The following is a 23,799-nucleotide window of genomic DNA, read 5'->3' as shown; positions in this document are numbered from 1 at the left end:
CCAGGGAATACAGCAGTGAACAAAAAAGATACAAACCCCTGCCTTAATGGGGCTCACATTCTAGTGCAGGGAGGTGGACAGTAAACAAGTCAACAATTAAAATATATCAGGTAGCAATAAAAACAAAGGAAGAGACAGTAGGGAATTGGAGGATGGATACGATGGCCTAGGGTCCCCTACTCAGAAGGTGGCATTTAGGTCCTTCATAGACACTTGATATACTTAAGCAACAACAAGAGGCCAGTGTGGATGGAGCACAGCTGAACAATGAGTAGAATAGTAGGGGTTGGAGGAAGAAAAGAAATGGTCATGTAGCTCCCAGCCCTCAGCTTTTTCCTCTGAAATGATTGGAGGTTTTGAACACAGGAGTGGTGTGCTCTGACTTGGGTTTCACAAGGCAGTTTTTGCTGTTGCATCACAGGCAAGTCTGTAGATTAGCAAGGGGGAAGCAGGAAGACCAGATCAGGAAAGAATGGCTAGACCAAGGTGGTAGTAACGGGGGGAGGCATACATGCTTGCAAATAATTTCATTCCATCTGAATGCTGGCCAAGAGAAAGGACTATGAGTTAAAACATCAAAGAAGAGCAGCCACATAGTTGCTCCGAGTTACCAGCTGCTCACAGTCAAACCTGGTGATTCTGCTGGCAACTCAGTGCCTTAAGAAGAAGCTTATGAAAGCTGCTTATATCTTCAACATTGTTAAAGAGAGGCAGACCTATTTAATCACTCCAGGGTTAAGTCTAGTTTTGTAAACTTCTATATGATAAAATGTGTTTGTCCTTAGTCCAGAAAGAATTTCACATGGTAACTGAAATATAGTGCCTTCCGTTGCCAGCTGAAAAATTCATGCTTTGGGGTCAACTAACTTCTTGGACAGCCTAGTCCCTCTGGTCTGGTCTTTCTGAATAATTTTAGACACCCACGCACGCACGGGGTACTTTAGATTCAAGAGTCATGAGAACAGGGGTCTGGTTTCTAAGTTTCCCATCTCTCAGAGGTGGCTGTGAACTCCTCTAGGTGTCCTTCAGGCAAGCAAGGTTTTGTATTTTCCAGGCTTGCCCTCTCACCAAATTTAATCAGGATTGTTGTGCTGTCTTCAAAACCCCAGGGGAGAAGAATTACATTCTTTGTGGTCTTGAGAATTTAAACTGAATTTTCTTTTCTCTTAGGAATCACCAAAATCAAGAGAGATATTGTGTTTGCTGCCAGCCTCTACTTATAAAGAGTCAGCTAAAGGAATGTGGGATTTTAAATTGTTCACCACCTGTCTGATGTATTATATTTAAATCAAGCATCATTCTAAGAAAGCATATTACATACACAGTTGTACATAAGCATTACATTTTTTTAATAAAAAAATGTACAGGTGGGGCATTTGTTTTAGTGAAAGGCTTGAAATTTTTTGTAATGAACTTAGAGCTATTAGATAACCATTGTGTTAAATGTAACTATATACACACAGGTAAAGTGGGCATCCAAGAGGTACAGTAGCAGCAGTCCCCTTAAAGGCTTGAAGGATGCATCCTCTTGCCTTCTGGTTGCAATCATTTCCTTTAGAAAGCAGGCCAGCTTCATATGGGCACTCTGCCACCTTCAAGGTTGGTGACTGTTCCGATAGTGATTCCCTGTCGTTGGTGTCTCATGCAGAGTTGTATGAGAGTCCTCCTCTTTTCTTTCTTTAAAAGGAGAATTTCTCTCCTTGAAGAAATCTGATACATATACAGCCTGTATAGAACAGGTAACATTTAGAATGGGGCAAAGTATTTAATGATACAATTTTAAATAAGTTTAAAAACCATATACAAAGTTGCAATAAGCCGTGTGCAAAAAATAAATATAAACAAAAGGATATACATTACAGGGTACAGATTAAGGGTATGAATAAATTAGTGGCTAACAGGAATTTTTGTTAAGGACATTCTGAGAGTTGTTCTGTTATGTACTGGGCAGATGGCTTCACTCTGCTAGCCCTTAATGAAAGTGTCATTCCTCGTGTAAATTAGTTTTGTTTTGTTTTGTTTTTTTCAATTCATACTAAAAAGAAAACTTTATAGCCAGAGCTTTTCACAATTAAAAAATTTAGTAAATTTTTAAATAACTTTTGCAAAGAGAGTAAGTAACGTAGGTATTATTTGCTATCTATCTATCCTAAAATGACTTTTAATAACATTGGGGTCCTTACCCAGTAGCAATTATGGAGCCACATTCTCTGCCTTAGCATACTTTTCTCATTGGGACTTTTCTACTTATTTATCCAAGTGTTTCTCAGGATGTAGGCTGCTGCCCTGTATACTTACAACTAATATTGCAACCAGAGCTCCTTGAATGAGTCCAGTCAACACATCACTCCAGTGGTGTTTGTAATCAGAAATTCGAGAAAGGCCCACATAAATGGACGCAGCAACAAGACCAAATTGCAGTGTAGGGCGTAAGAGTCTTGCCCAGTCTCCCTTCATCCTGGCTTGAAGATAAAGCTAACAGAAAAGATAAGAATAAAGAAAAGAGCTTATTAACATACCAACTGGAGACTATGTTTTATATTAATTATCACCACATTGCTAAAGGGTTGATGTTTAAAATGACAGTCACGAAATATTAATATTCATTAAATAATCTGTGATTTTACTATATATGGAACAGGGCTTTAGGCAAGCATTCTTATACTCATTAATACCTAAAAATTAATCCCAAAACAAAACCAAAAGGATAAAAAATTTAAAAAATAAAAACTACTGCCCTAGTAACATTAATTTATTACTTAGACCACTCTTCAAATTATGAACAAGGTAAGTGTTTCGGACCTTCTAGGATTTCAGGGGGCAGCTCCTCACCTTCTAGTTTGAATTACAACTGTCATTAGTGTAGAATCTTGGGAACAACTGCTAGCATTCTGAGCACAGGTTGCCCTTACCCTGGGCCAGGCTACTGTATTTTCTACCCAGCCATCTAGGAACTAAGTTTGCTTAATTCACCCAAACAATTTACTTGAGAGCTCCTCTCGCCTCAAATTATTTAACAGAGCAACTGAGACTAAATAAATAATCTGTATTTATAAGTAAATACCATAATCTGCCTAAGTAAATTACAGTTTGTAGTTTAGTCCTGATCCAGTAAAGGAGTCTATTGTTTCAATAGCACCTGTACCCTTTAAGTTCTATGACTTTTCTAATCAGACCTGAGAATCTTGCCTTTGCCATTGTCAGCCTGCCTCTGACTTCGGGTACATCCCTAAAGATTGTAATGTAGAATAAATTTGGAATAGTTTCCTATGAACTCCTTTCAGCCAATATGGTCTCATTTTTGTAAAAAAAAAAAAAATTTTCCTAACTTCTATCCAATAAGAATATACTTCTTTTTTTTTTTTTTTTTTTTTTTAATACACAATGTATTTATTTATTTATTTATTTATGGCTGTGTTGGGTCTTCATTTCTGTGCATGGGCTTTCTCTAGTTGTGGCAAGTGGGGGTCACTCTTCATCGCGGTGCGCAGGCCTCTCACTATCGCGGCCTCTACTGTTGCGGAGCGCAGGCTCAGTAATTGTGGCTCACGGGCCCAGTTGCTCCATGGCATGTGGGATCTTCCCAGACCAGGGCTCGAACCTGTGTCGTCTGCATTGGCAGGCAGATTCTCAACCACTGCGCCACCAGGGAAGCCCAAGAATATACTTCTTAATATTCATTTTTAAAAACTCTGCTCAGTAATTTATGGCTCATATACTTAATTGTTTTCTGAGGACTGCATTTAATTATGTGGCTGTACCCAATGATGCTGCCTATTTAAAATAGATACACAAATCCATTTCCAGTTCTTTGGGCACTGTTGTGTGTGTTCAGTTCTCAGCACCTGGCAAAGCCCCAGAGGTTGTCTAATTTTATCAAGTACTTTATAGTATAAACATCTAACCCTAAAAGAGCATACCAGTTGTTTAACTGAGTTGGACTCCTTAGCTGGCTGAAGTGCTACTGGCTTTCTGTAGAGCTCCTCTCCCCTTTTTTTTGTTTGCTGTTGTTGAAGCTATAAAAACGTAAGGAGTAAGAGGCTTGTCTCAAGATTCTACAGTTGGGAAGATAGTTGGTTCTGGTTGGGGCAAAGTTGACATGTGCCAACTGAAGCCCAATTAGGTACCACAGCCATGCCAGATAAGATTCACCTCATTAGTTCTATTTTTATTGGAAACTTTTTGTTCATTTTAAGGAGGACAGTTCCTTGACTAGGGCTGAAGCCAAGTTTCATATATAAAGTTTAACTGACCCTCTTCTGGTTATTCTTAAGCTACCTTTTCAGATAAGGGTTAAAGGCATGGGTTATTTAGACTATAAAAACATATACCTAAGAATTACAAATACTTACATGAATGCAGACATCTTAGGGAGAACTGCACCCATCCCTGCTAGCGACATAGCAATAAAAAAAACCAGAAAGCAAAAAAATACTCTAAAATGGACGTAAAGCTAAGTCCTAACCTAAAGGAAACTCAGAGACAGGACTTTCAAGGCTCTTCCTCACTTAAGATTCTAAAACCCCTCTAACAATACTTTCCTTTGAAAGAACCCTGAATTTGACTCTAGGTAGCCTGCAGACATCTGTTAAGTATTAATTTGCCCCAATCTCTTCTTCAATATCCCTGTGAAAATAACATTCACTTTTGGATCAGTAATCAAATAAGTTGCAATATACTTGAGGTGAACCCTTTACCCTCTAAGTATTTAGTTTCTTCTTACACGTTTACCCAAGTACAGATGGGCCCCTCGGTGTGGATCCAGAGGTCACTCCCCCTGTGGGAGCTCTGGGATTCCCCAGTTGTGATCATACACCTAACCTTGTGCTCCACTCTGTGTTCTGGCCCTTCTGCTGACTAATGGCCGTATGGCCCGAGTGCAGGCTCTGGTCACAGAACAGTTCTCAGCTCTGGGTGAGGTAGGTTAATTGAGTGTGCTTCCTATATGCCTGTTCTGTGTTTCCCTGGTTCCAGGGTACTCAGTGTAGCTCTACAAAAGCTGGGCACCACCTCTAGCCCTGCTCTTCCCTGGGAAGACTCTTCCATTTCAGTAGACCCCAAGGCGATAAACATTGAGTTTCTTGAACCTTGGGTCAACTGAGTTCCACAGTTGACATGCCCTGAACAACTCCAGACCTCAACAACTCCCCTCCCGTGTTTCCAGCCAGAAGCCTGTCCGACACGAGCAGGTCCAACAAAGCACACCGTGCTGTCTTTTTGGTGGCTCTGCGTCCTCATCCTTTCTCAGCTTCTGCAGTGCAAATCTTTTAAGCTCCCTCTCTCTGGAGGCGCCAGAGACTTGGCTTCCTCCTACCACTCATTTAACTGCTTTCCAGAATCTTTACCTCTTGCTTATTGTCTCGTTTTCCATTCTTTGACTTTGTGGATTTATAACTTTTTAAATTCTACTCCTTGTCCTTTGAGAGGGGAGAAGAAAGTATGTATGTTTCATTAAAAAGAAGTCTCCATTCCTCCATCTTTCCCTGTCTCGGAGGAACTGACTATCTGATGCTTCTCAGCACTGTTATATTAGAAATAGATACAGGGACAGCTCATGCTTTAATGCCAGAGCTGATAATAAAAAGGCTCTGTAGGTCCCTGCCTTTGCAACCTCCACTGTTCCCCTTCTTCCCACACATGCATATGTTAATCACATGTGCCCTAAACCCATTAGAGGTAAGGCATTCAATTGCTTATCTCTTAAGATTTAGAACTTACAGAACTCCATATCCAATGTTGTATATGGTACCAGATTGGTTCAGTGGCAGCATCTACAACTTTCAATTCTCCCAGGCTTCCCTGGTGGCACAGTGGTTAAGAATCCGCCTGCCAATGCAGGGGACACAGGTTCAAGCCCTGGTCCGGGAAGATCCCACATAACAGCAGAGCAACTAAGCCCGTGCGCCAGTACTACTGAGCCTGCGCCATAGAGCCCACGAGCCACAACTACTGAGCCCATGCACCCTAGAGCCCGTGAGCCACAACTACTGAAGCCCGTGCACCGTAGAGCCCATGAGCTGCAACTACTGAAGCCCGCACGCTGCAACGAAGAGTAGCCCCCGCTCTCCGCAACTAGAGAAAGCCCACGTGCAGCAACAAAGACCAACGCTGCCCAAAAATAAATAAATAAATAATTTTTTAAAAAAACTTTCAATTTTCCCTCTGGGGGAAACTGCTGATCCACAGACAAAATTGAAGGGGACCACATAGCCCTGCCTTATTTTCTGGGAGGGCACTGAGTATGACTTATGACAGGCTTGACCTAGAAATCTGCTGGGCTGTAATGTGCCCTCTGGGATTTACACTGGGAGTAAGAAGGAGTTCTCTATTTTCAGAAGTTGTAGAAATGGCACCTAATGGATAAATGATAGGCTACTTGCAAACTAAACAGGAAGCAAAAGCTATGGTTAGATAAGAATGAGGCATTTAATAGAAAAGAATGAAGCAGCCACGGTGTGGAGTGGCAGCCACACTAAAAAAACAGGTGGTCAATGAGACATGGAAAAAGTTCTGTTCCTGGTGGTGTGCCTGTTCTAATCCATGTATGTCTTTACTATAAACCATCCTCTCCTCTAGGAGATAATACGTAAGTCAGCTGCTTACAGCCAAAAGATAAAAAAGACGCAGACCTACTAGAGAATGGACTTGACACGGGGAGGGGGAAGGGTAAGCTGGGACCAAGTGAGAGAGTGGCATGGACACATATACACTACCAAAGGTAAAATAGCTAGTGGGAAGCAGCCGCATAGCACAGGGAGATCAGCTCGGTGCTTTGTGACCACCTAGAGGGGTGGGATAGGGAGGGTTGAGAGGAAGGGAGGGAGATGCAAAGAGGGAGGAGATATGTGGACACTTTGTTATAAAGCAGAAACTAACGTACCACTGTAAGGCAATTATACTCCAATAAAGATGTTTAAAAGAAAAAAAAAAGCTTTGGGCTTCCCTGGTGGCGCAGTGGTTGAGAGTCCGCCTGCCGATGCAGGGGACACGGGTTCGTGCTCCCGGTCTGGGAAGATCCCACATGCCGCGGAGCGGCTGGGCCCGTGAGCCATGGCCACTGAGCCTGCACATCCGGAGCCTGTGCTCCGCCACGGGAGAGGCCACAACAGTGAGGCCCGCGTACTGCAAAAAAAAGCCAGTTAACAGCCTCCTCTCACTGTGTGTTTAACCAAAATCCTGTTTTATTTTTAAATTTGAATTTGTGACTCAAATGATAGTTTTACTTTTTAAAAAGGTACGTTTCAAATGAAAAGGAAAACAGGCTGTTTGTACACCTGGGTTCAAACAAGGAGAAAAACTTAGAAAAACAAAATCCCACATCAGAACAAACATACTAAAATGTCCGCTGAAGGCACCGTTACAAGAGAACTGTAGCACTAGGCATGGGATTTACTTCTATGACTTCTTTTCTGCAAACAGTACAAGGGTGTGAGCCCCTAAGCCAAATGACTCATCTATCATTCTCTCAGGCCCATTCTAACATTCTTTGAACACACTTTGGCCTAGCTAACTGACTTGCCCAGTGGGTATTTCTTTGGGGGGAAGGGGGTACTGCTTGATGAGAGATTCTAGCATCTGGATCCCTCCCAATCCTAACATCCAACTTTCTGGTGAAGGAAAAAGCTCCAAAATAGAAAGTTCACAACTAGAAATAAAAGACAAGGTGGAAACAGCAGAACAAAAGCAATGACCTGCAGCACTTCGCTGAGGTGCTTCCCAGAAGCAAAAGCTTCACGCTGTGATAGTACAGGATTCATGAAGCCCCAGTGCAGGACAGCAAAGGAACAAAGGATGAAAACAAATGCAGCTGGCGAGTTTCTGGAAGACTTGTAGACATAAAGAGGCAGGTAGAAGAGAGGGCCTAATCCAGGGATTTACACTGAGCTGGATTTGCAGTGGTAACTAAGTTTTTAAGAGGGGAAGCAAAGGGAATTAACACAAGGGTGAGCCAAGGAGACAGAATGGATGAGACAGAATGGATGTGGGAGAATCCCCAGTTAGGTGTCCAGTCTTCGCTCGCATATAAAGGACTACACCTCCTATGCCTACCTCCCCCACAAATTTGAACACTGTCCTGAAATATTTAAGAGAACAGTCATGTTTATAAAAGGAACACATGAGCCTGCCTGGTGGCACCCCTGCTCTAACATACAGGAAAATGCAACAGGCCTTGGATTTCCAGGAGGCACAAGTTGGGAAATGAAAGAGTTAACAGGAAAGACAAAGATACAGCATATACTTCACTAACCTTTACACTTCTCCCTCCCCCCATTTTCATCTATTAAAAGGAGGAGGAGAGACAAATACCACAGGAGGATGTGATTGATAGGGAGAGGGCGTTAACCTCAAGGCCCCAAAGGAGACTGCAGTGAGGTCTGTCTATCCATCCCTGTCTTGAACCTGACCGGTGAGTCAAATCAAGAGCTCAGAGCAAGACTGCAGAGCCCAGTTTCAGAAAGCAGAAACTAGTTTGAAGAGAATTAGCCTTGTCGCCGCACTTGACCAATATCCTCCAAGGAACGCTCTCACTGAAACCAGGCCTCACCACTGGCCTCTGTGAAAAGGAAGGTTTCAGGGGTAGTTTTTGCTTCCAAAATGAGCAAATGCCACTCTTCCAGGTAGGGCTTCTGGTCAGGAAAACCCCATGTAAATCTTACGGCTCAATGCAGGATAAAGTGTCCAATCTCTCTTAGCAAAGTAAAACCTACTGAAAATGGGTTGAAAATAAGCTACTATGCCTGATATTTTTAAAGAAAGAAAAGCTGCTTAGCTGGGATATTACTAGAGATTCATAAAGGCAATGTTCTTATTCTTTCGGGCAAGGACAGGAGTCAATTTGTTCAAAATAACTAGATATTCAAGCCCAGAGAGGAGCGTTGTAGGAAGAAGCTCCACCGTGCAGGCAGCAAATGCTTCACTGCCAAGCGCAGAGAGGCCTCCCCCAAAACACAGAGACGCTAACACTTGTGGGTCACTTTATGAAGAGCCTCACAATATGGGTCACAAAGACGACGTTGTCAGAATAAACAGGACTTCCCAGTGCACAGGACCACGCTGGAAAAAAGAAGCTGTACACATTTTTCCTTTTGTGTAAAAAATTACACTTTTTTAAAAAGGAAACTCAATGTCTATGACACTACATAAACATTCTTCCATTATTTTATTATCACTGAAGAGTAGGATATCACCTTTCTTTTGTTGTCTAAAACTTCTGAAGAAAAAAAAACATTTAGCTTCCATTAAAGGATCTAGTTGTACAACCTCATTTTTTAAATTTGATTGTTGAACAAGGTATTTTTTGAAGCTGGTTTATTTTTATTTTGCCTTTCCGAGACTGACCTTGTAACACTTAACTATAAAATGCTATTGCCTCATAAAGTCTCTTAATACAGGCATACCTTGGAGATATTGTGGGTTTGGCTTCAGACCACTGCAGTAGAGTGAATATCGCAATAAAGAGTCACATGAATTTTCTGGTTTCCCAGTGCATATACAAGTTATGATTACGGTATACAGTCCATTAAGTGTGCAATAGCATTTTGTCTAAAAAAAGAGTACATACCTTAACTTAAAAATACTTTGCTGAAAAATGCTAACAATCATCTGAGCCTTCAGCGAGTTGTAATATTTTTGCAACAGTAATATCAAAGATCACTGATCACAGATAACCATAACAGATACAACAGTAATAATGAAAAAGTCTGAAATATTTTGAGAATTACCAAAATGTGATACAGAGACATGAAGTGAGCAAATGCTATTGGAAAAATGGCACCCATAGACTTGCTTGGTGCAGGGTTGCCACAAATCTTCAGTTTACAAAGAACGTACTATCTGTGAAGTGTGATAAAGTGAAGCACAATAAAATAAGGTATGACTGTACTTTATTCTTAAAATAAGACGGTTTCCGGCTTCCCTGGTGGTGCAGTGGTTAAGAATCCGCCTGCCAATGCAGGGGACACGGGTTCAAGCCCTGGTCTGGGAAGATCCCACATGCCGCAGAGCAACTAAGCCCATGCGCCACAACTACTGAGCCTGCGCTCTAGAGCCCACGAGCCACAACTACTGAAGCCTGCGCGCCACAACTACTGAAGCCTGCATGCCTAGAGCCCGTGCTCCACAACAAGAGAAGCCACTGCGATGAGAAGCCCGTGCACTGCAAAGAAGAGTAGACCCCACTCGCCGCAACTAGAGAAAGCCCACACACAGCAATGAAGACCCAATGCAGCCAAAAATAAGTAAATAAAATAAATAAATAAAAATTTAAAAATCATATAAAAAAATAAGAGGGTTCCCCCCCCATTTTCAACCACAGTCAAGGGATTATTTTCACATTTTTAAAGGGCTATTTGAAAAAGAAGAATATGTGACTGATATTGCACCTGGCTTACAAAGCCTAAATATTATCTGACCTGTGACTAAAAAAATCTGCCAACCCCTGAATTAGACTAGCAACAGCATGCTCAACACAAAGAAATATACCTTCGTCTACTTATTTTGGAACATTGTTTCTAATACCAAGCCAGGCACATTGTATTGTTCCACCTTCATCTGATGAGAGACCTGGCCAGGAGAGCACTGCAAGGCAGGCCTCAGTTTATTCTTCTCTAGACTTTAATTTTACCATCTTTAGGATTCACAGAGTTCCTAAATTTAAATCTCAAATCCTACCTTAAAATTAGGCAGGATTCACGTAGTTTACGGGCCATTTGCCCAATGCTCACATTAATTCACAGTCTGAGAAACATCTTCATGAAATATCAACAGTGCTAGGTAGTGTATGGTCAATGCCAGATGAGGGACTGTACAAATGCTGAGGAAAGTAGGTGGTGTCAGAGGGTCTGAGTAAGACAGAGATGGGGGCAAGCACTATCTAAACACAGAGATGGGGGCAAGGCCCAGATACAAGGCATTCTGTGGCAGGGAGGGAAGCCAAGCTGAAGCACTGACACTGAGAGGTACTTGGGTTCCTGTTGTAGTGTTTTATATAGAAATTTCATAACAGGCAGTGATATAAACACTCTGGGGTTACAGCCTCAATATGACAGTGCTGGGAAAAGTACTTTAGCGTATTCCTTACTGTAATGAAAAAAGAACAGTCTTATCCCATTCCTCTTTTCCTGAACAATCAAGTAAATTTGGAAGCTTTGGCATGTGGCCAAACTCCACGGGAGTCACTAAGCACATCAACTGGCTATGCGCAACCCTACCCTGCGCTGCCGCCAACCTAGGTGGTTTTCACAGGTCTAACTCCAGGCACTGTAAAGTGTGCAGGGCTTGGCTCCCAGCCTGAGGAGAGCAATGGTCAGGTATTTTCTTTAAGAGACATTTTTAACCAGAAGTTAATTTCTGGGTGTCAGGAATTGACAGGGAAGTTCTCTGGCTATCAAAGACTGTCCTCAGAGATGATTTAAATGACTACATCTCCACCCGAATCTGGGACTGATGCATGATGCCAAGATGCCTAGGGGAGCAAGGTGAGTCATGGCCTAAGGAATGTGGGGCGGGGGCGTAGTGGTTAAGTGTGGTATATAAATGTGAACGCTGGAAGGCAAGGAGACATCTGTGTGTTCAGCGGCTGAAATAAAAGCTGGAGCCTACATCCACATCAACTAAATATTTCCACTGCTCCAAGTCAGTGAAACGCAGTGCATGGCTGCTCTGGTCTGCTTGCATCTCCAGAAATTTCTTGGTCTCTGACAAACCTATTTGAGCTTTTTCTTTTGCATTATACCTTTACATCTAAATAGCTGATACTGACCCAACCACCGAACTACAGAGTTGAGGTAATCTGCCCTCTGCTTACAGCCCTAATTTGCCTCCTCGCTTGCTCCTGGGTGTCCACAGAATGGGCTGGCCATCGAGGCCCTCTATAATTTCATCCTCTATACGTTAATTTCATATTTCACAAAAGAGCTCAGTAAAAGTTTCTATTTGATCGAATATACAGATATTTTAAGAAGGGTCAAAGGAGCAAAGAAGAAGAGCAAAAATAAATATACGGCATGGAGTATGATACAGCTGAGAATATTCTTTGAAATTAAAAACAGTAGGTGGAGGGCTTCCCTGGTGGCACAGTGGTTAAGAATCCGCCTGCTAATGCAGGGGACACGGGTTCGATCCCTGGTCAGGGAAGATCCCACATACCACGGAGCAACTAAGCCCATGCACCACAAATACTGAGCCTGCGCTCTAGAGCCTGCGAGCCGCAACTACTGAGCCCGTGTGCCGCAACTACTGAAGCCCGCATGCCTAGAGCCCATGCTCCACAACAAGAGAAGCCACCACAATGAGAAGCCCGTGCACCACAATGAAGAGTAGCCCCCGCTCACCACAAACAGAGAAAAGCCCATGCGCAGCAACGAAGACCCAAATCAGCCCCCCAAAATAATAATAAAATAAATTTATAATAAAATAAATAAATTTATAAAAACAAAACAGTGGAAGTTATATGTCACCATTTTATATTCAGAGATCTGCATCACCTGACCTTCTTCGAAATAGCTGGACTCAAGCAGTCAACAAAGCAAGGGAGCCTGATTAACAAGAGATTCCCAGAGAGCTTGTAAACCTTAGCAGCCTCCTCCCAAGGCCCCTATTTCCCCATCTGTGAAAGGGTGGCAATCATCCCTCCTCTCCTACTTCATGGGAGCTTTCAGAAGGAGTCAAAACTTAAAGAGTAGTGTAAATGCAAATCATCATCAATATCAACCAAACCTCAGATTCTTAGTTCTCTCTCATAAAGAGGGACTTAAAGATACTGACACACAGGTGAGGGAATAACAAACCAGAAAAGTACCCCTGGTGATGTCTGGCTCTGGGGCCTACAAACATTCAAAAGCCATTCAGTATAGTCACAAACTTTGCTTTGGGAAAAGTTCTCAGGATATATTAATAGCTCTAGCCATTGCCAGCTTTCCCCTTCTCCCCCACTCCCCATGTCCTGTTTAAAGAGAAAAAAGTATGGTGGCTCCCTTTAGAAAACATGGTAATTTTTCCTAGAAAGATAAATGAACAGAGATTGCTAGAACAGTACTTGCTGTTACTACCGTCAAATAAGTCACATTTCCCATGGCACATTTTCAGAAACATTTGGGTGAATATTTTAAAAAGGAAACTCTAAATTCTGCTGAATTGGTACCCTGTTGCTTCCTCACAAAATTAACATAAGATGAAAGCCTTGCAATTTGCAGAAATGTTGAAGAAGCCAAAAATTAGCTCTATTGAAAAGGTTTTGAAGTTTGGGTTTGCATTTTATATAACACATCTGCAATTCTTACATTTTATAAATTTTACATTCTTTCATTTTTTGGAATTTTTTTTTTTTCAAATAAAAGGAAGATTTGGTAAAACTGATGTTAAGTTCTCTCTAAATGAAACCAAATAACTCCCAGCAGGCTACTCTCAACAATACACATCGTGAATCTTTAATCCATTTCATGAATTTAATATCATATAGCACTTAATGTGACCAGAGGGGGAAGGGGAATGGGAAACAGCAAATTTACACAGCACAACTATATAAAAAATCCACTTACAAAGAAAATCAAGACAAAAATTAAAGCTGATCTGTTAAGGTAGAGATCTTCTCCTCTCCCTTCTTTTCCCACCAAATTTTGATAATTTTATACAAACAGAGAGACACACAGACACAGAAGACATTATAAAAAATAAAAGTCAATTAAATTGACGTTTAAAGACCCCTCGTGTGTGCCCTAAAGCCTGGTCTTCCACTAATTACTCTCACTGCACATTCATCTCTAGTTTGATATGCAAAATATGGGTGCCAGTCTTCTCTAACTCTTCACTGTTGACTTTGTATAATGCAAGTGCAATTAGAATCGCCATGGGGAGACTGTATAGATGACAAGCTCCTGAAGCAGCAACTGGCTCTCCCTGAAGTTAGAACCTTTCTAGTACCATGGAAAGAAGTCTGGGAAATGTTTCACAAAGTGGAAGGAAAATATAACCTGCTCAAATAGGAGCAACAACAGCTGCCTTCACGTGCAATAAACCAAACTCCTCACCCCAGCAGCCTTCAGGGAAGGCCGGGCGGCTCAGCACCATGCCGTGCAGATGACGCCAGGGCTCTCGTCAGGGTGAGGTCGTGAGGGGCAGCAGTCACCTTGGCCTGTATTCAGAGCAGTGACCTGCTGAAATTATGCAGAAGCTGTTTGTATGTTCCAGAAAACCTCTTCAGAAAATATGTCCCAAAGTAAGGGGACACATCACCTAATTCTTAGCACCAGGCTTGCAGACTTGATGGTTATCTGTTTAGGCCTCTACCATTGTCAGAAAAGTGACAAGTGTCCTCCACCACTTGTCTGCTTCAGGAGTAAAGACTCCCTATTATCCTGAAGGTTCCCAATTTGCAGCTTGCTATACAACGCGCCTGTCTGCTTCCTCTAAATGAAGGACAAAAGCTGTTTCAAACAATTGTAACTGGCTTTGGCAGGAGCATAGGCATCCATTTCTCCTCTGAACTTAGTGCAGCCAGCAATGGCTTACAGCTGACTGAGAAGTGAAGCCGATGAGAATGTCAGAGGGGTCTCACAGGACAGGACACCAAAGCTGAACACAAAGTGCAGGCAGCACGTATGCCACCATCAACAGACACAAAGTACTTACTGCCACGAACAACATGCAGTACATGGAGAATGAAGAGTGGCCCGAGTAAAAGGACAATCTAGAAGAGAAAGAAAAGAAACATTAATTTTCTCTCCTAGAAACCAAGAATTTTTTTTTTATTTATTTTTTTTTTTGCGGTATGCGAGCCTCTCACTGTTGTGGCCTCTCCCGTTGCAGAGCACAAGCTCCGGACACACAGGCTCAGGGGCCATGGCTCACAGGCCCAGCCGCTCCGCAGCATGTGGGATCTTCCCGGACCGGGGCACGAACCCGTGTCCCCTGCATCAGCAGGCGGACTCTCAACCACTGCGCCACCAGGGAAGCCCAAAGAATATTTTTTATTTCATAAATCTCCTTACCTCCCCAGTGCACACAGCTCCCTCCCCTTACCTTCAGAAATCAGAAGGGTGGGGCAGGAGGCAGTTAAAGAGTCCTAGGAGGGTCTGAGGTCCAATTTCTACTCAGCATCATTTTATTGATACTTTTAGGATGGGTAATGAGTCACTGAGAACAAACTTGCCAAGCATTTCTGAAGTAATACATGACAAGCCATAACTGGCATAAATGGCCTGACTTTATTACATAAAAACTTCTGTGACCATGATTTAAGCTTTATTTTCCACTTGAAGGGTTTGTCCCTGAACAGCAGTAATGAATACCTCCTTTGGAACACTCACAAGTTGACTACTTTTTAAGAAATAAATTCAAAAATTTTAAAGTGTTATTTTAGCATCTTACCTTAGATTTCCCACCAGATTAAGTGCTTTTGTTTGACATTTATTTTCACACTGTGCACGGATAGTCCTGTACCTGATGAGCCAGCTCTTTCAGTATTATAGTCTATAAACATCTAGGTATCATCTTTCTACCTAAAAATGACAGCATGCTTATGAAACTTAATTCTATTGCACTTAAGAACAAAACCAAGAGGAACCAGGTTCTTAAGTATCTTACTTATTACACCCTGCTTGGTTCAAAAGGAATTTGGTTCCCCTGATTCAGAGAGAAGACTCTTAAAACACGTATCAGAAAGTCATGTGTGTACGTTTGGCAACTGAGAGTAAGTAGGAGAGTGGAGACTTCCTACACAGATACTGATGCTGACTCTACCAAGAATTATGATAGTATTTTTTTATAATCAGATACATTCCTAAGAAAGAGAATATTCCAACTTCCTGTGCCAAACAGGATTTACGTAATGAAACTTGATAATTATCCTGGGTTTAATCTATGTAAAACAAGAAAAATAAATCACTTTTAGCCTTCCCAACTACTTGGCTATTGAAAGATCAATACAAATCCTTGTTTTAAATGAGATAATTTGAGCAGAGTTCTGTACATTTTATGTCTAGTTTCAGTAAGTTATATTGAAGAGCCTAAAGTTAATAAAAGCCAATTTCAAGGATTGTCAAGTCCCATCAAGCCAACATGACCATGATCACAGAAATGTTCTCAAAGCCAAGCAAGTTAGAAGTTTCACTGAAACTCCATGTTCAGAGTATTCACTGTAGATTGTGCCACAAAAATCATAAAAACCAAACTCATGTAATAGCTTCGAACACCTCTGATTCATTCACAGGGTGATTTCATTAGTTGAAAACAAAATGGTTTTAGTTGTGTATTCTGAATATGTAAACAGATATTTTATCCAGTTTAAGATCAGCCAAAGAAGTCTGGCTCTGGCTTCGACAGACAGGGATTAAAAACATAAAGGGAGAGCTTAGAGACTGTCTCTAAGTCTTCACCCACAGTAAGTTATCAAACACATCATGGTAACGTTGGCTTTTATTTCCATTCAAAAGAAAACAATAAAACACTGAAAACATGAATTCACATTACTTTCATATTCCATACAAATCTCTATTGAAGTCTCTAGGAGATACAGCTTTTATGGGCATTTTATTATGTCCATAATTCACAAATGAACAAACAATTGTATGGATACTTTAATAACATCCAAAGAGTAGTCAAAATGCAGATTGTTTTCATCACAGTGACCTCAACTGAAAAGTTTAAGATTTTGGCCCTGGTCTAAGAACCCTGCTCTGTTCTTAAGATTTTAACCAATCCTAAACTACCATCTCACTTCACTATAGCCACTCTGATGAAAGTAGATACATACAGTAACAATTTAAGCTAGCTTTCCATCAAAGCTTATGAAAGACTATTCAAAAAGAAAATTTACAGAGATAAAAATATATTCAGAAATGCAGCTGTTTGCACTAACTCTGGGGCATAGTCTAGTAAACAATGAGCAAGTAGACTGGTCTTGACTATGTAACTTGCTGTGAATGGGATTCTATTCCAAATAGCAAACTTAAGATGACTTTTTTTCTTAACATTTGTTAGCCAGGGCATCCCTTTCTCCTGGGAGAACTCACTAAACCTGGTCTGAACCCCAAAATCATAGCCTGAAGAGTGTTCACAGCCATCCACCCACCCCCAGGATCTGAGTTCCTACTCCTCAATTCACCATAACATCGACATCAGCATTCAGCCTTACAAACTACAAAGACAACCAAATCCAGCTTTTATCAGTCATCAGAAGCAATCAACTGACACAAAGTGTTTAATTTTTTAATGGAATTTACTAAGTATTCTGGGGCTCACGGGGAGGTTAAATCACAAATAACCTCCTAGTCACCTCACTGCTCTTCCCCTACCACCTGACTTTTCTTCCTTTTCTCTTCCCAACTCACAAAACAGTAAAATACACAGAACGGTTACACCTTTAGTTATTCTTTTTGTTGAAAATGTCTTTATTTTGCATTAATTCTTGAATGATGATACCTTGAATTCTAGGTTGATGATTTTTTTCTCATCACTTTGAGGATACTATCTTGTTAAAATGTGAGCCATATGTCTGCCATGCCTTTCTGAGTTATATGTCTTTTCTCTGTAATTACTTCCTCCACCCCCAAAGTCTTCAATATTCTGCAGTTTTGTTATCATGTCTCTAAGTATGAATTTCCTTTTACTTATCTGATTTAGTATTCATTGGCTTCCTATGTCGGAGGATTTGGATACTTCACCAGTTTTGGATAGATAGATCTCAGTAATTTTATCTTTGAATTATGTATCCTCCATCCTATTATCATTTTTCTGAGATTCTGATTCAACATGTTAGACATTTCATTTTATCCCTCCACATCTCTTAACCTTTATTTTATATTTTTAATCTTAGTCTCCTCAGGTCTATCCTCCCTCCCTTTCACTGTGTCTAATCTGTTTAATCAATCTGTTTTTTTTAATTTAAATTACTATGTATGTATCATTTATAAAAGATATCTTTGGATCTTTTGCAAATCTGTCTAGTGAATTTTGATTCTCTTGATCCTACATCATATTCTCAGTCTCTTCTTAATTTACTTCTATATAGCAAATATGTTGATTTTATATTCCATAGGGTAATTCTAATATCTGCAATCTTTGAGAGTTTATGTAGTTTATCTGCTGACTCTCACTTAGAATAGATTATATGTTCATTTATATTAGAGTATGAGCTCATATTCTTGGGACTCTGCCTGCAGGGAAGCTTAAGAGTCCTTGCTTTAAAGAGAATTCTTCCAGAAATATGTGTTCTCTTCTGCTGGATTCACTATCAATCCACTTCAAACTTCTCCTTTTTTTTTTCTTTAAGCCACAGAGATAGTATGAATTCTGGCCTCAGAAGAGTACAAGTATGATATTATGATTAAGAATTCTTTTTGATGGTACCTCCTGGGAGGATGTTGCCCTTTGAGAGTCCTTATATTATCCACAGGCCTTCCATTTGTCTTTTTACACTGCTCTGGCCTCAGCCTTTATCTCCTGTGCCCCATGTTCAGAGACTATCAAAACTCAGGCTCTAGGCTACCAGGAATTGGCAGGTACTTTCAGGGCACACATCAAATCCACAGCATTAACTGACCCCAGCCTCATAAAAATTCCTTTACTCTCCCACCAGCTCAGCTACTTATTTTAAAGATTTATATGTATTTTAAGATTTATGTATATTTTAATATATAATACAAAACAGTGCATATGCATATGTGTGCTATATCATCTAGCATGTTTAGTTGAACTGTATCAGTAAGCATTTCTAATCCTCCATATTGCCAGAAATAGAAGCAATCTTTTTTTTTTTAACATCTTATTTGGAGTATAATTGCTTCACAATGGTATGTTAGTTTCTGCTTTATAACAAAGTAAATCAGCTGTACCTATACATATATCCCCATATCCCCTCTCTCTTGCGTCTCCCTCCCACCCTCCCTATCCCACCCCTCTAGGTGGTCACAAAGCACCGATCTGATCTCCCTGTGCTATGCGGCTGCTTCCCACTAGCTATCTATTTTACATTTGATAGTGTATGTACGTCAATGCCACTTTCTCACTGGTCCCAGCTTACCCTTCCCCCTCCCCGTGTCCTCAAGTCCATTCTCTACGTCTGCATCTTTAGAAGCAATCTTTTTTTAAACAAGACTTAGAACTAATAAAATGTTACCTAAAATAAACTGCTCTACTAGAAGACACAATAGTTTGGCAAAAACAGTTTGTTTTTCATTATAAAGTGGCCAGCACTCACAAATGTTTCCAATTATTACTATTCCACCATTCACTGGGTATGCCAAAGTGGCTCTGTTGCAAATTAGGAGAACTTCCTTTTTCTCCTAAAATTCATCCTAAAATTGCTTCCTAAAGCATTCTAAAGCAGAAAGGTTGTCAAAAGACTGTTAATGGTTACAAGCTATTGAGTACCTTCTATGTTCAGGTACTTAATACACAGAATTTCCACTCTTTACAAAAACCCCCATAAAAGGAACTGTCAATCCTATTTCACACATAGAGAAAACGGAACCTCCCAGAGGTTCAGCAACTAGCTCAAAAAAGTCACATCACTTTGAGGTTTAAATCTGAATCTTCCCAACTCTTCCCCACCATACCATGATCCCATCCCTGTGAATAGCAGGCAAGCCCAGCATCAACGTTAATCCTGCCATCTCCAGGAAGGAAGCACCCATCAGAAAGAACAGGAGTCACTGCTTATACATGGCAACACGTGTGAAGTAAATATATGAAGAAGAACTTAGATGATCTGTGACAAAATAAATGTCATCTATGTGCAAATAATCATCTTAAGAGAATACTAATTGGTTCTTTGTATGCTATAAAGACCAAATAAAAGGAAGTCAAATTGCAAAATGAGGCATTTTCTCCACACGTTATTTCCTGATTATAAAGTTTACATAACAGCAAATTAACCTGAAGGACATGTTAAATTTCCCTTCCGTGATAACCTTTAAACATGGACTGATCCTGTAAAAAAGTTAAAATATGTCCCACACAACTGTACATAGGAGGAAAGACCCTTAATGAACAATGTCCCCATATTCATCCTACTTTATTTCAAAAGGATTTGTAAAACCAGTAACTGTTACTAAATGCTTAAGCAGTGAGATATCAAGTTATTATCTTAAAAAAACTCACATCTAAGACACTTGGGGACTCAAGTAGGCTAGAAAATGGGACAAATTAGTACTTTCATACTCAATTGATACAAGCACACACTTCTAAGAGGGTGGTCTGGCAACATCTATCTAAATGTATCTATCTATATGTAATTCCACTTTAAGGCATCAAGGCATCCTAGAGAAACACAGCACCAGCACAAAGATGTTTGCTGCAACACTGCTGGCAACTCAAGGACCCAAGAGATGATTCTATCACTGTTTTTCTGAATACTACAAATCAGCTAAAAGGAATTAAGTAACTCTATGTGAACTGACAAAAAATTATCTCCAGGATATATTTTAAAATGTCATTTATGTAAACCACATAAAACTATATTTCACATTTAATGTAAAAATACATAGAAAACAACAGAAAGGATACACAAGCTGTTAACAGTGGCTCTGGGGAAAACTATCAAATGGGGATTAAAAAAAAAACTTTCACATTTTACAGTAATGATATTAGAAACACAACCTGTTATTATAGGGATAATATATATATAGGAAAATATTTTAAATGGTAATCAAAGTGTCTTCAATATGCTTGCTATAAATTTCCTACAAACTTCTTCCCCACTACACACACACACACACAAACACACACACCCCAAACTCCTCTTCCTGAGCAATAGTTTCCCTGACAGCTTCTCTGCCGAGCGTGCTACTAATTGGAGTACAAAAGCAGCTCCCCGGGACTTCCCTGGTGGCGCAGTGGTTAAGAATCCACCTGCCAATGCAGGGGACACGGGTTCGAGCCCTGGCCCAGGAAGATCCCACATGCGTCGGAGCAACTAAGCCCGTGCACCATAACTACTGAGCCCGTGCTCTAGAGCCTGCGAGCCACAACTACTGAGCCCACGTGCTGCAACTACTGAAGCCCGTGTGCCAAGAGCCCGTGCTCCGCAACAAGAGAAGCCACAACAATGAGAAGTCCACACACCGCAACGAGCAATAGCCCCCGCTCACCGCAACTAGAGAAAGCCCACGCAAAGCAATGAAGACCCAACGCAGCGAAAAATCAATCAATAAATAAATAAAATTAAAATAAATAAATAAACTTTGTCCTTATTTAAAAAACAAAAACAAAAGCAGCTCCCTACCTATAAGTTCATGCCCAGAACCCAGCAGTGACTCAGGCCCTAGAAGCCTGTTCTCACATCTTTCAATGAAATGTTTGGACATTTATGTGTACTTTTAAATATCACAAGTTGTGTTTCCAATTAAAAAAAATATGCACATAATTTAAAACCACTGAAATTCAGTATATTAACTCTGGTTATTACAAGTAACAGAGCCAATACACATGTTAGTTTAGTACTGAGTGTTTGAAGAAGAAAGATTTTTTAAAGAGATCAGACTGTCTAGAAATACAAGAACTGCAGAGTATCTCTGCTCTAAAGGATACAGAGACAAAGGTAATAAATGGTGGAGGAACATAAGGTGATCCCAACCAATTTAACTTAAATAAAATACAACAAAAAATAATGTAAATTCATCTTATATCCTTGAGCCACCCAGAGACTGAAAACTTATTTCATCAGCAGCAAAAACCTTGTCATACATTCCTTGAATTATTTTTACCATGATTTTATTATATTTCTATATAAAGCTATGCCACATTATATGGGGTCAATTTTAACCAAGCCACTTTATACATAAAAGTAATATGCCTATCTGAAATAAGTCACATGTTACTATTCAATTTTAGTCATTAATATTAAAGCATCAAACACCACTGCATAGCCACTAACATCAGTTAATCATATACCAAACAATCAAATATCCGCAGATATTAGATCATGAACCTTAAGGGAGAGAAGCCAGCAGGACCACGGAAAATGAAAAAAAGGAGAAAAAAAGTAGGAGACAATTGGTACATGCATAGGGTATTTTTAACTCTTGATTTAATGAACCATTTGATGACTAAAAACAAATGATCATGTGTCTTGTGTCTAGGGAAGAATCTTGCAAAAAGCAGGAATCTGGAAATTAGGAAGTTGCTGAGAACCTTCAAGATAAAGGAAGGCAGAACTGTGTGTGTCTTGAAAATCAGGTGACAGGAAGAAATGGTCCCAAACTCTCATCAGGGAAACTGTGTGACTCTAACAACAGATGAGGAGAGAGTAGGTATGACAAAGGGTAAAACATGAATAGGTGCACTAACCAGGGGAAGAGAGGTCACAAGTTTCCTTTGGCATGGGGGAAAATTCATGACCTGGTGCAAAAAGACTCCAAATCACCTAAGCCACCTTATCTAAGCCAGTTTTTTAAAGGAAACAAGCGGCAAGCGGTAGATTAAACAAAGGACACAGTGTGAAGTATTCCGATGCGGCAACTAATAATACCTTGCCTACCAACCTTTTGAAAACACGTTGAACAAGGAAACTACTTGCTAAAAGGGAAAAAAGATTTCAGAGTAAGACAGAAGGAAGAGACAGTTCTAAATCACTTTCAAAGTTGTTTATCTTTTTTAAGAGGCAGGATTGCTAGCTAGAGGCAAGATGGAGAGATTTCTAGTTTAAGCCCTTCCCCAAAAAAACAACACCAAGGCCAAGAAAGCCTATTAGCACCTAGCTAGTACACTCCACTTCCAACCCTAACACGGAACATGAAATCACCACCAACCCTTGAGCACCACAGTCAAGAAGGATGAGGCTCAAGACATCAATAAAACTGTCTTTAGAACTGCACCAATGCAGAACTTTAGATCTGAGCTGAAGCAGACACTGCCAGTGGCAAGAGAAGAGACAAAGGCCCACATAGATGTAAAATTATTAGAGCCCAACTGGAAGCTGGCCAGACAGGTCACTCTTGGTTCCTTTCAGATTAGACCAGATTATATCAGTAGAGCTCATGCTACAGGATTAGCAGAGTGCCACTTAGAGAAACCTTTCTACACGATGGAGAAAAGCAGAAAAGTCACATTTCCTTTAGTATCTCAACTCCTGCTGTTAAAAGAAAATTATATCGATTCCTACTAAAATTACCCATTTTAGTACATATTTAGATTAGAATTAAGTGGAGGAAAGCTAAATATTTTTTACAAGTATAAAAACAGAGTTACTCTCCTGTTTCAAACCCTTCATGAGCACAAACTGCTGAATAACAGACCCTTCATAAGCCCCACCAATCTCTCATCTGCTACCAAACTACTTAAATTTCCCAACACACACCATGTTTCACACTCTCTGCACTTATCCGTCCCTCTGCCTGGCCTGGGCTTCCCACTTTTCCTTAATAATTATTATATAAGAGCCACTGTTTTCTCCAAGAAACCTTTCTTGAACAGCTAGGTTGAAGTTACTGCCCTTTCTTTCTCCACAAAGGAGAGATCATCAGCACTCAATGAACACATCTGTCTTAGCACCAACCTTCTTACAGTAAAATCATCTATAACTGTACTCTCTTCCTCCAATATATCAGATGGGTAGGGGTGGAACAAGACTTTTAAAATAGGAACTTCTGTATTTTTTTTATTACATAAGATATGTTCATTATAAACATTCAGAAGGTACAGCTAAACAAAAGAAAAATTGCTGGTAAACTCCCATCCTCCCTGGCTGAGATCACATCTTAATTCATCTTGTATCCCTAACACCCAACACCATTATCACGCACAGGGTAGGTCCTCAATTTATTTTTTTAAGCTAAAGTAGAACCTAATCTCTTGAATAATCAT

General features: G+C 40.4%; 2 protein-coding genes across 3 annotated transcripts in view; one reads left to right on the top strand and one right to left on the bottom strand.

The window, feature by feature from the left end:
* MTREX (Mtr4 exosome RNA helicase) overlaps window positions 1-1,223 on the top strand; it is a 147,409-nt gene extending 146,186 nt beyond the window's left edge. The window contains exon 28 of the mRNA XM_007469275.1: window positions 1,171-1,223. Within this exon, the coding sequence (XP_007469337.1) occupies window positions 1,171-1,223 (53 nt within the window). The remainder of the gene's footprint in view (window positions 1-1,170) is intronic.
* Window positions 1,224-1,272: 49 nt separating this feature from the next.
* PLPP1 (phospholipid phosphatase 1) overlaps window positions 1,273-23,799 on the bottom strand; it is a 116,671-nt gene continuing 94,144 nt past the window's right edge. Inside the window, exons 4-6 of one of the 2 annotated variants that reach the window (XM_007469274.1) lie at window positions 14,629-14,686; window positions 2,299-2,475; window positions 1,273-1,726 (exon numbers count right to left, since the gene is read on the bottom strand). In XM_007469274.1, coding sequence (XP_007469336.1) covers window positions 1,595-1,726; window positions 2,299-2,475; window positions 14,629-14,686 — 367 coding nt within the window. In that variant the 3' untranslated portion in view covers window positions 1,273-1,594. The remainder of the gene's footprint in view (window positions 1,727-2,298; window positions 2,476-14,628; window positions 14,687-23,799) is intronic. The other variant, XM_007469273.1, reaches the window with a different exon arrangement.

Source organism: Lipotes vexillifer, unplaced genomic scaffold (assembly GCF_000442215.2).
Source record: "Lipotes vexillifer unplaced genomic scaffold, Lipotes_vexillifer_v1.1 scaffold810, whole genome shotgun sequence".
In the NCBI taxonomy this organism is placed as follows: Eukaryota; Metazoa; Chordata; class Mammalia; order Artiodactyla; family Lipotidae; genus Lipotes; species Lipotes vexillifer.
Note: the sequence above shows the minus strand (reverse complement) of the source record. Positions and strands in the feature narration are given on the sequence as shown.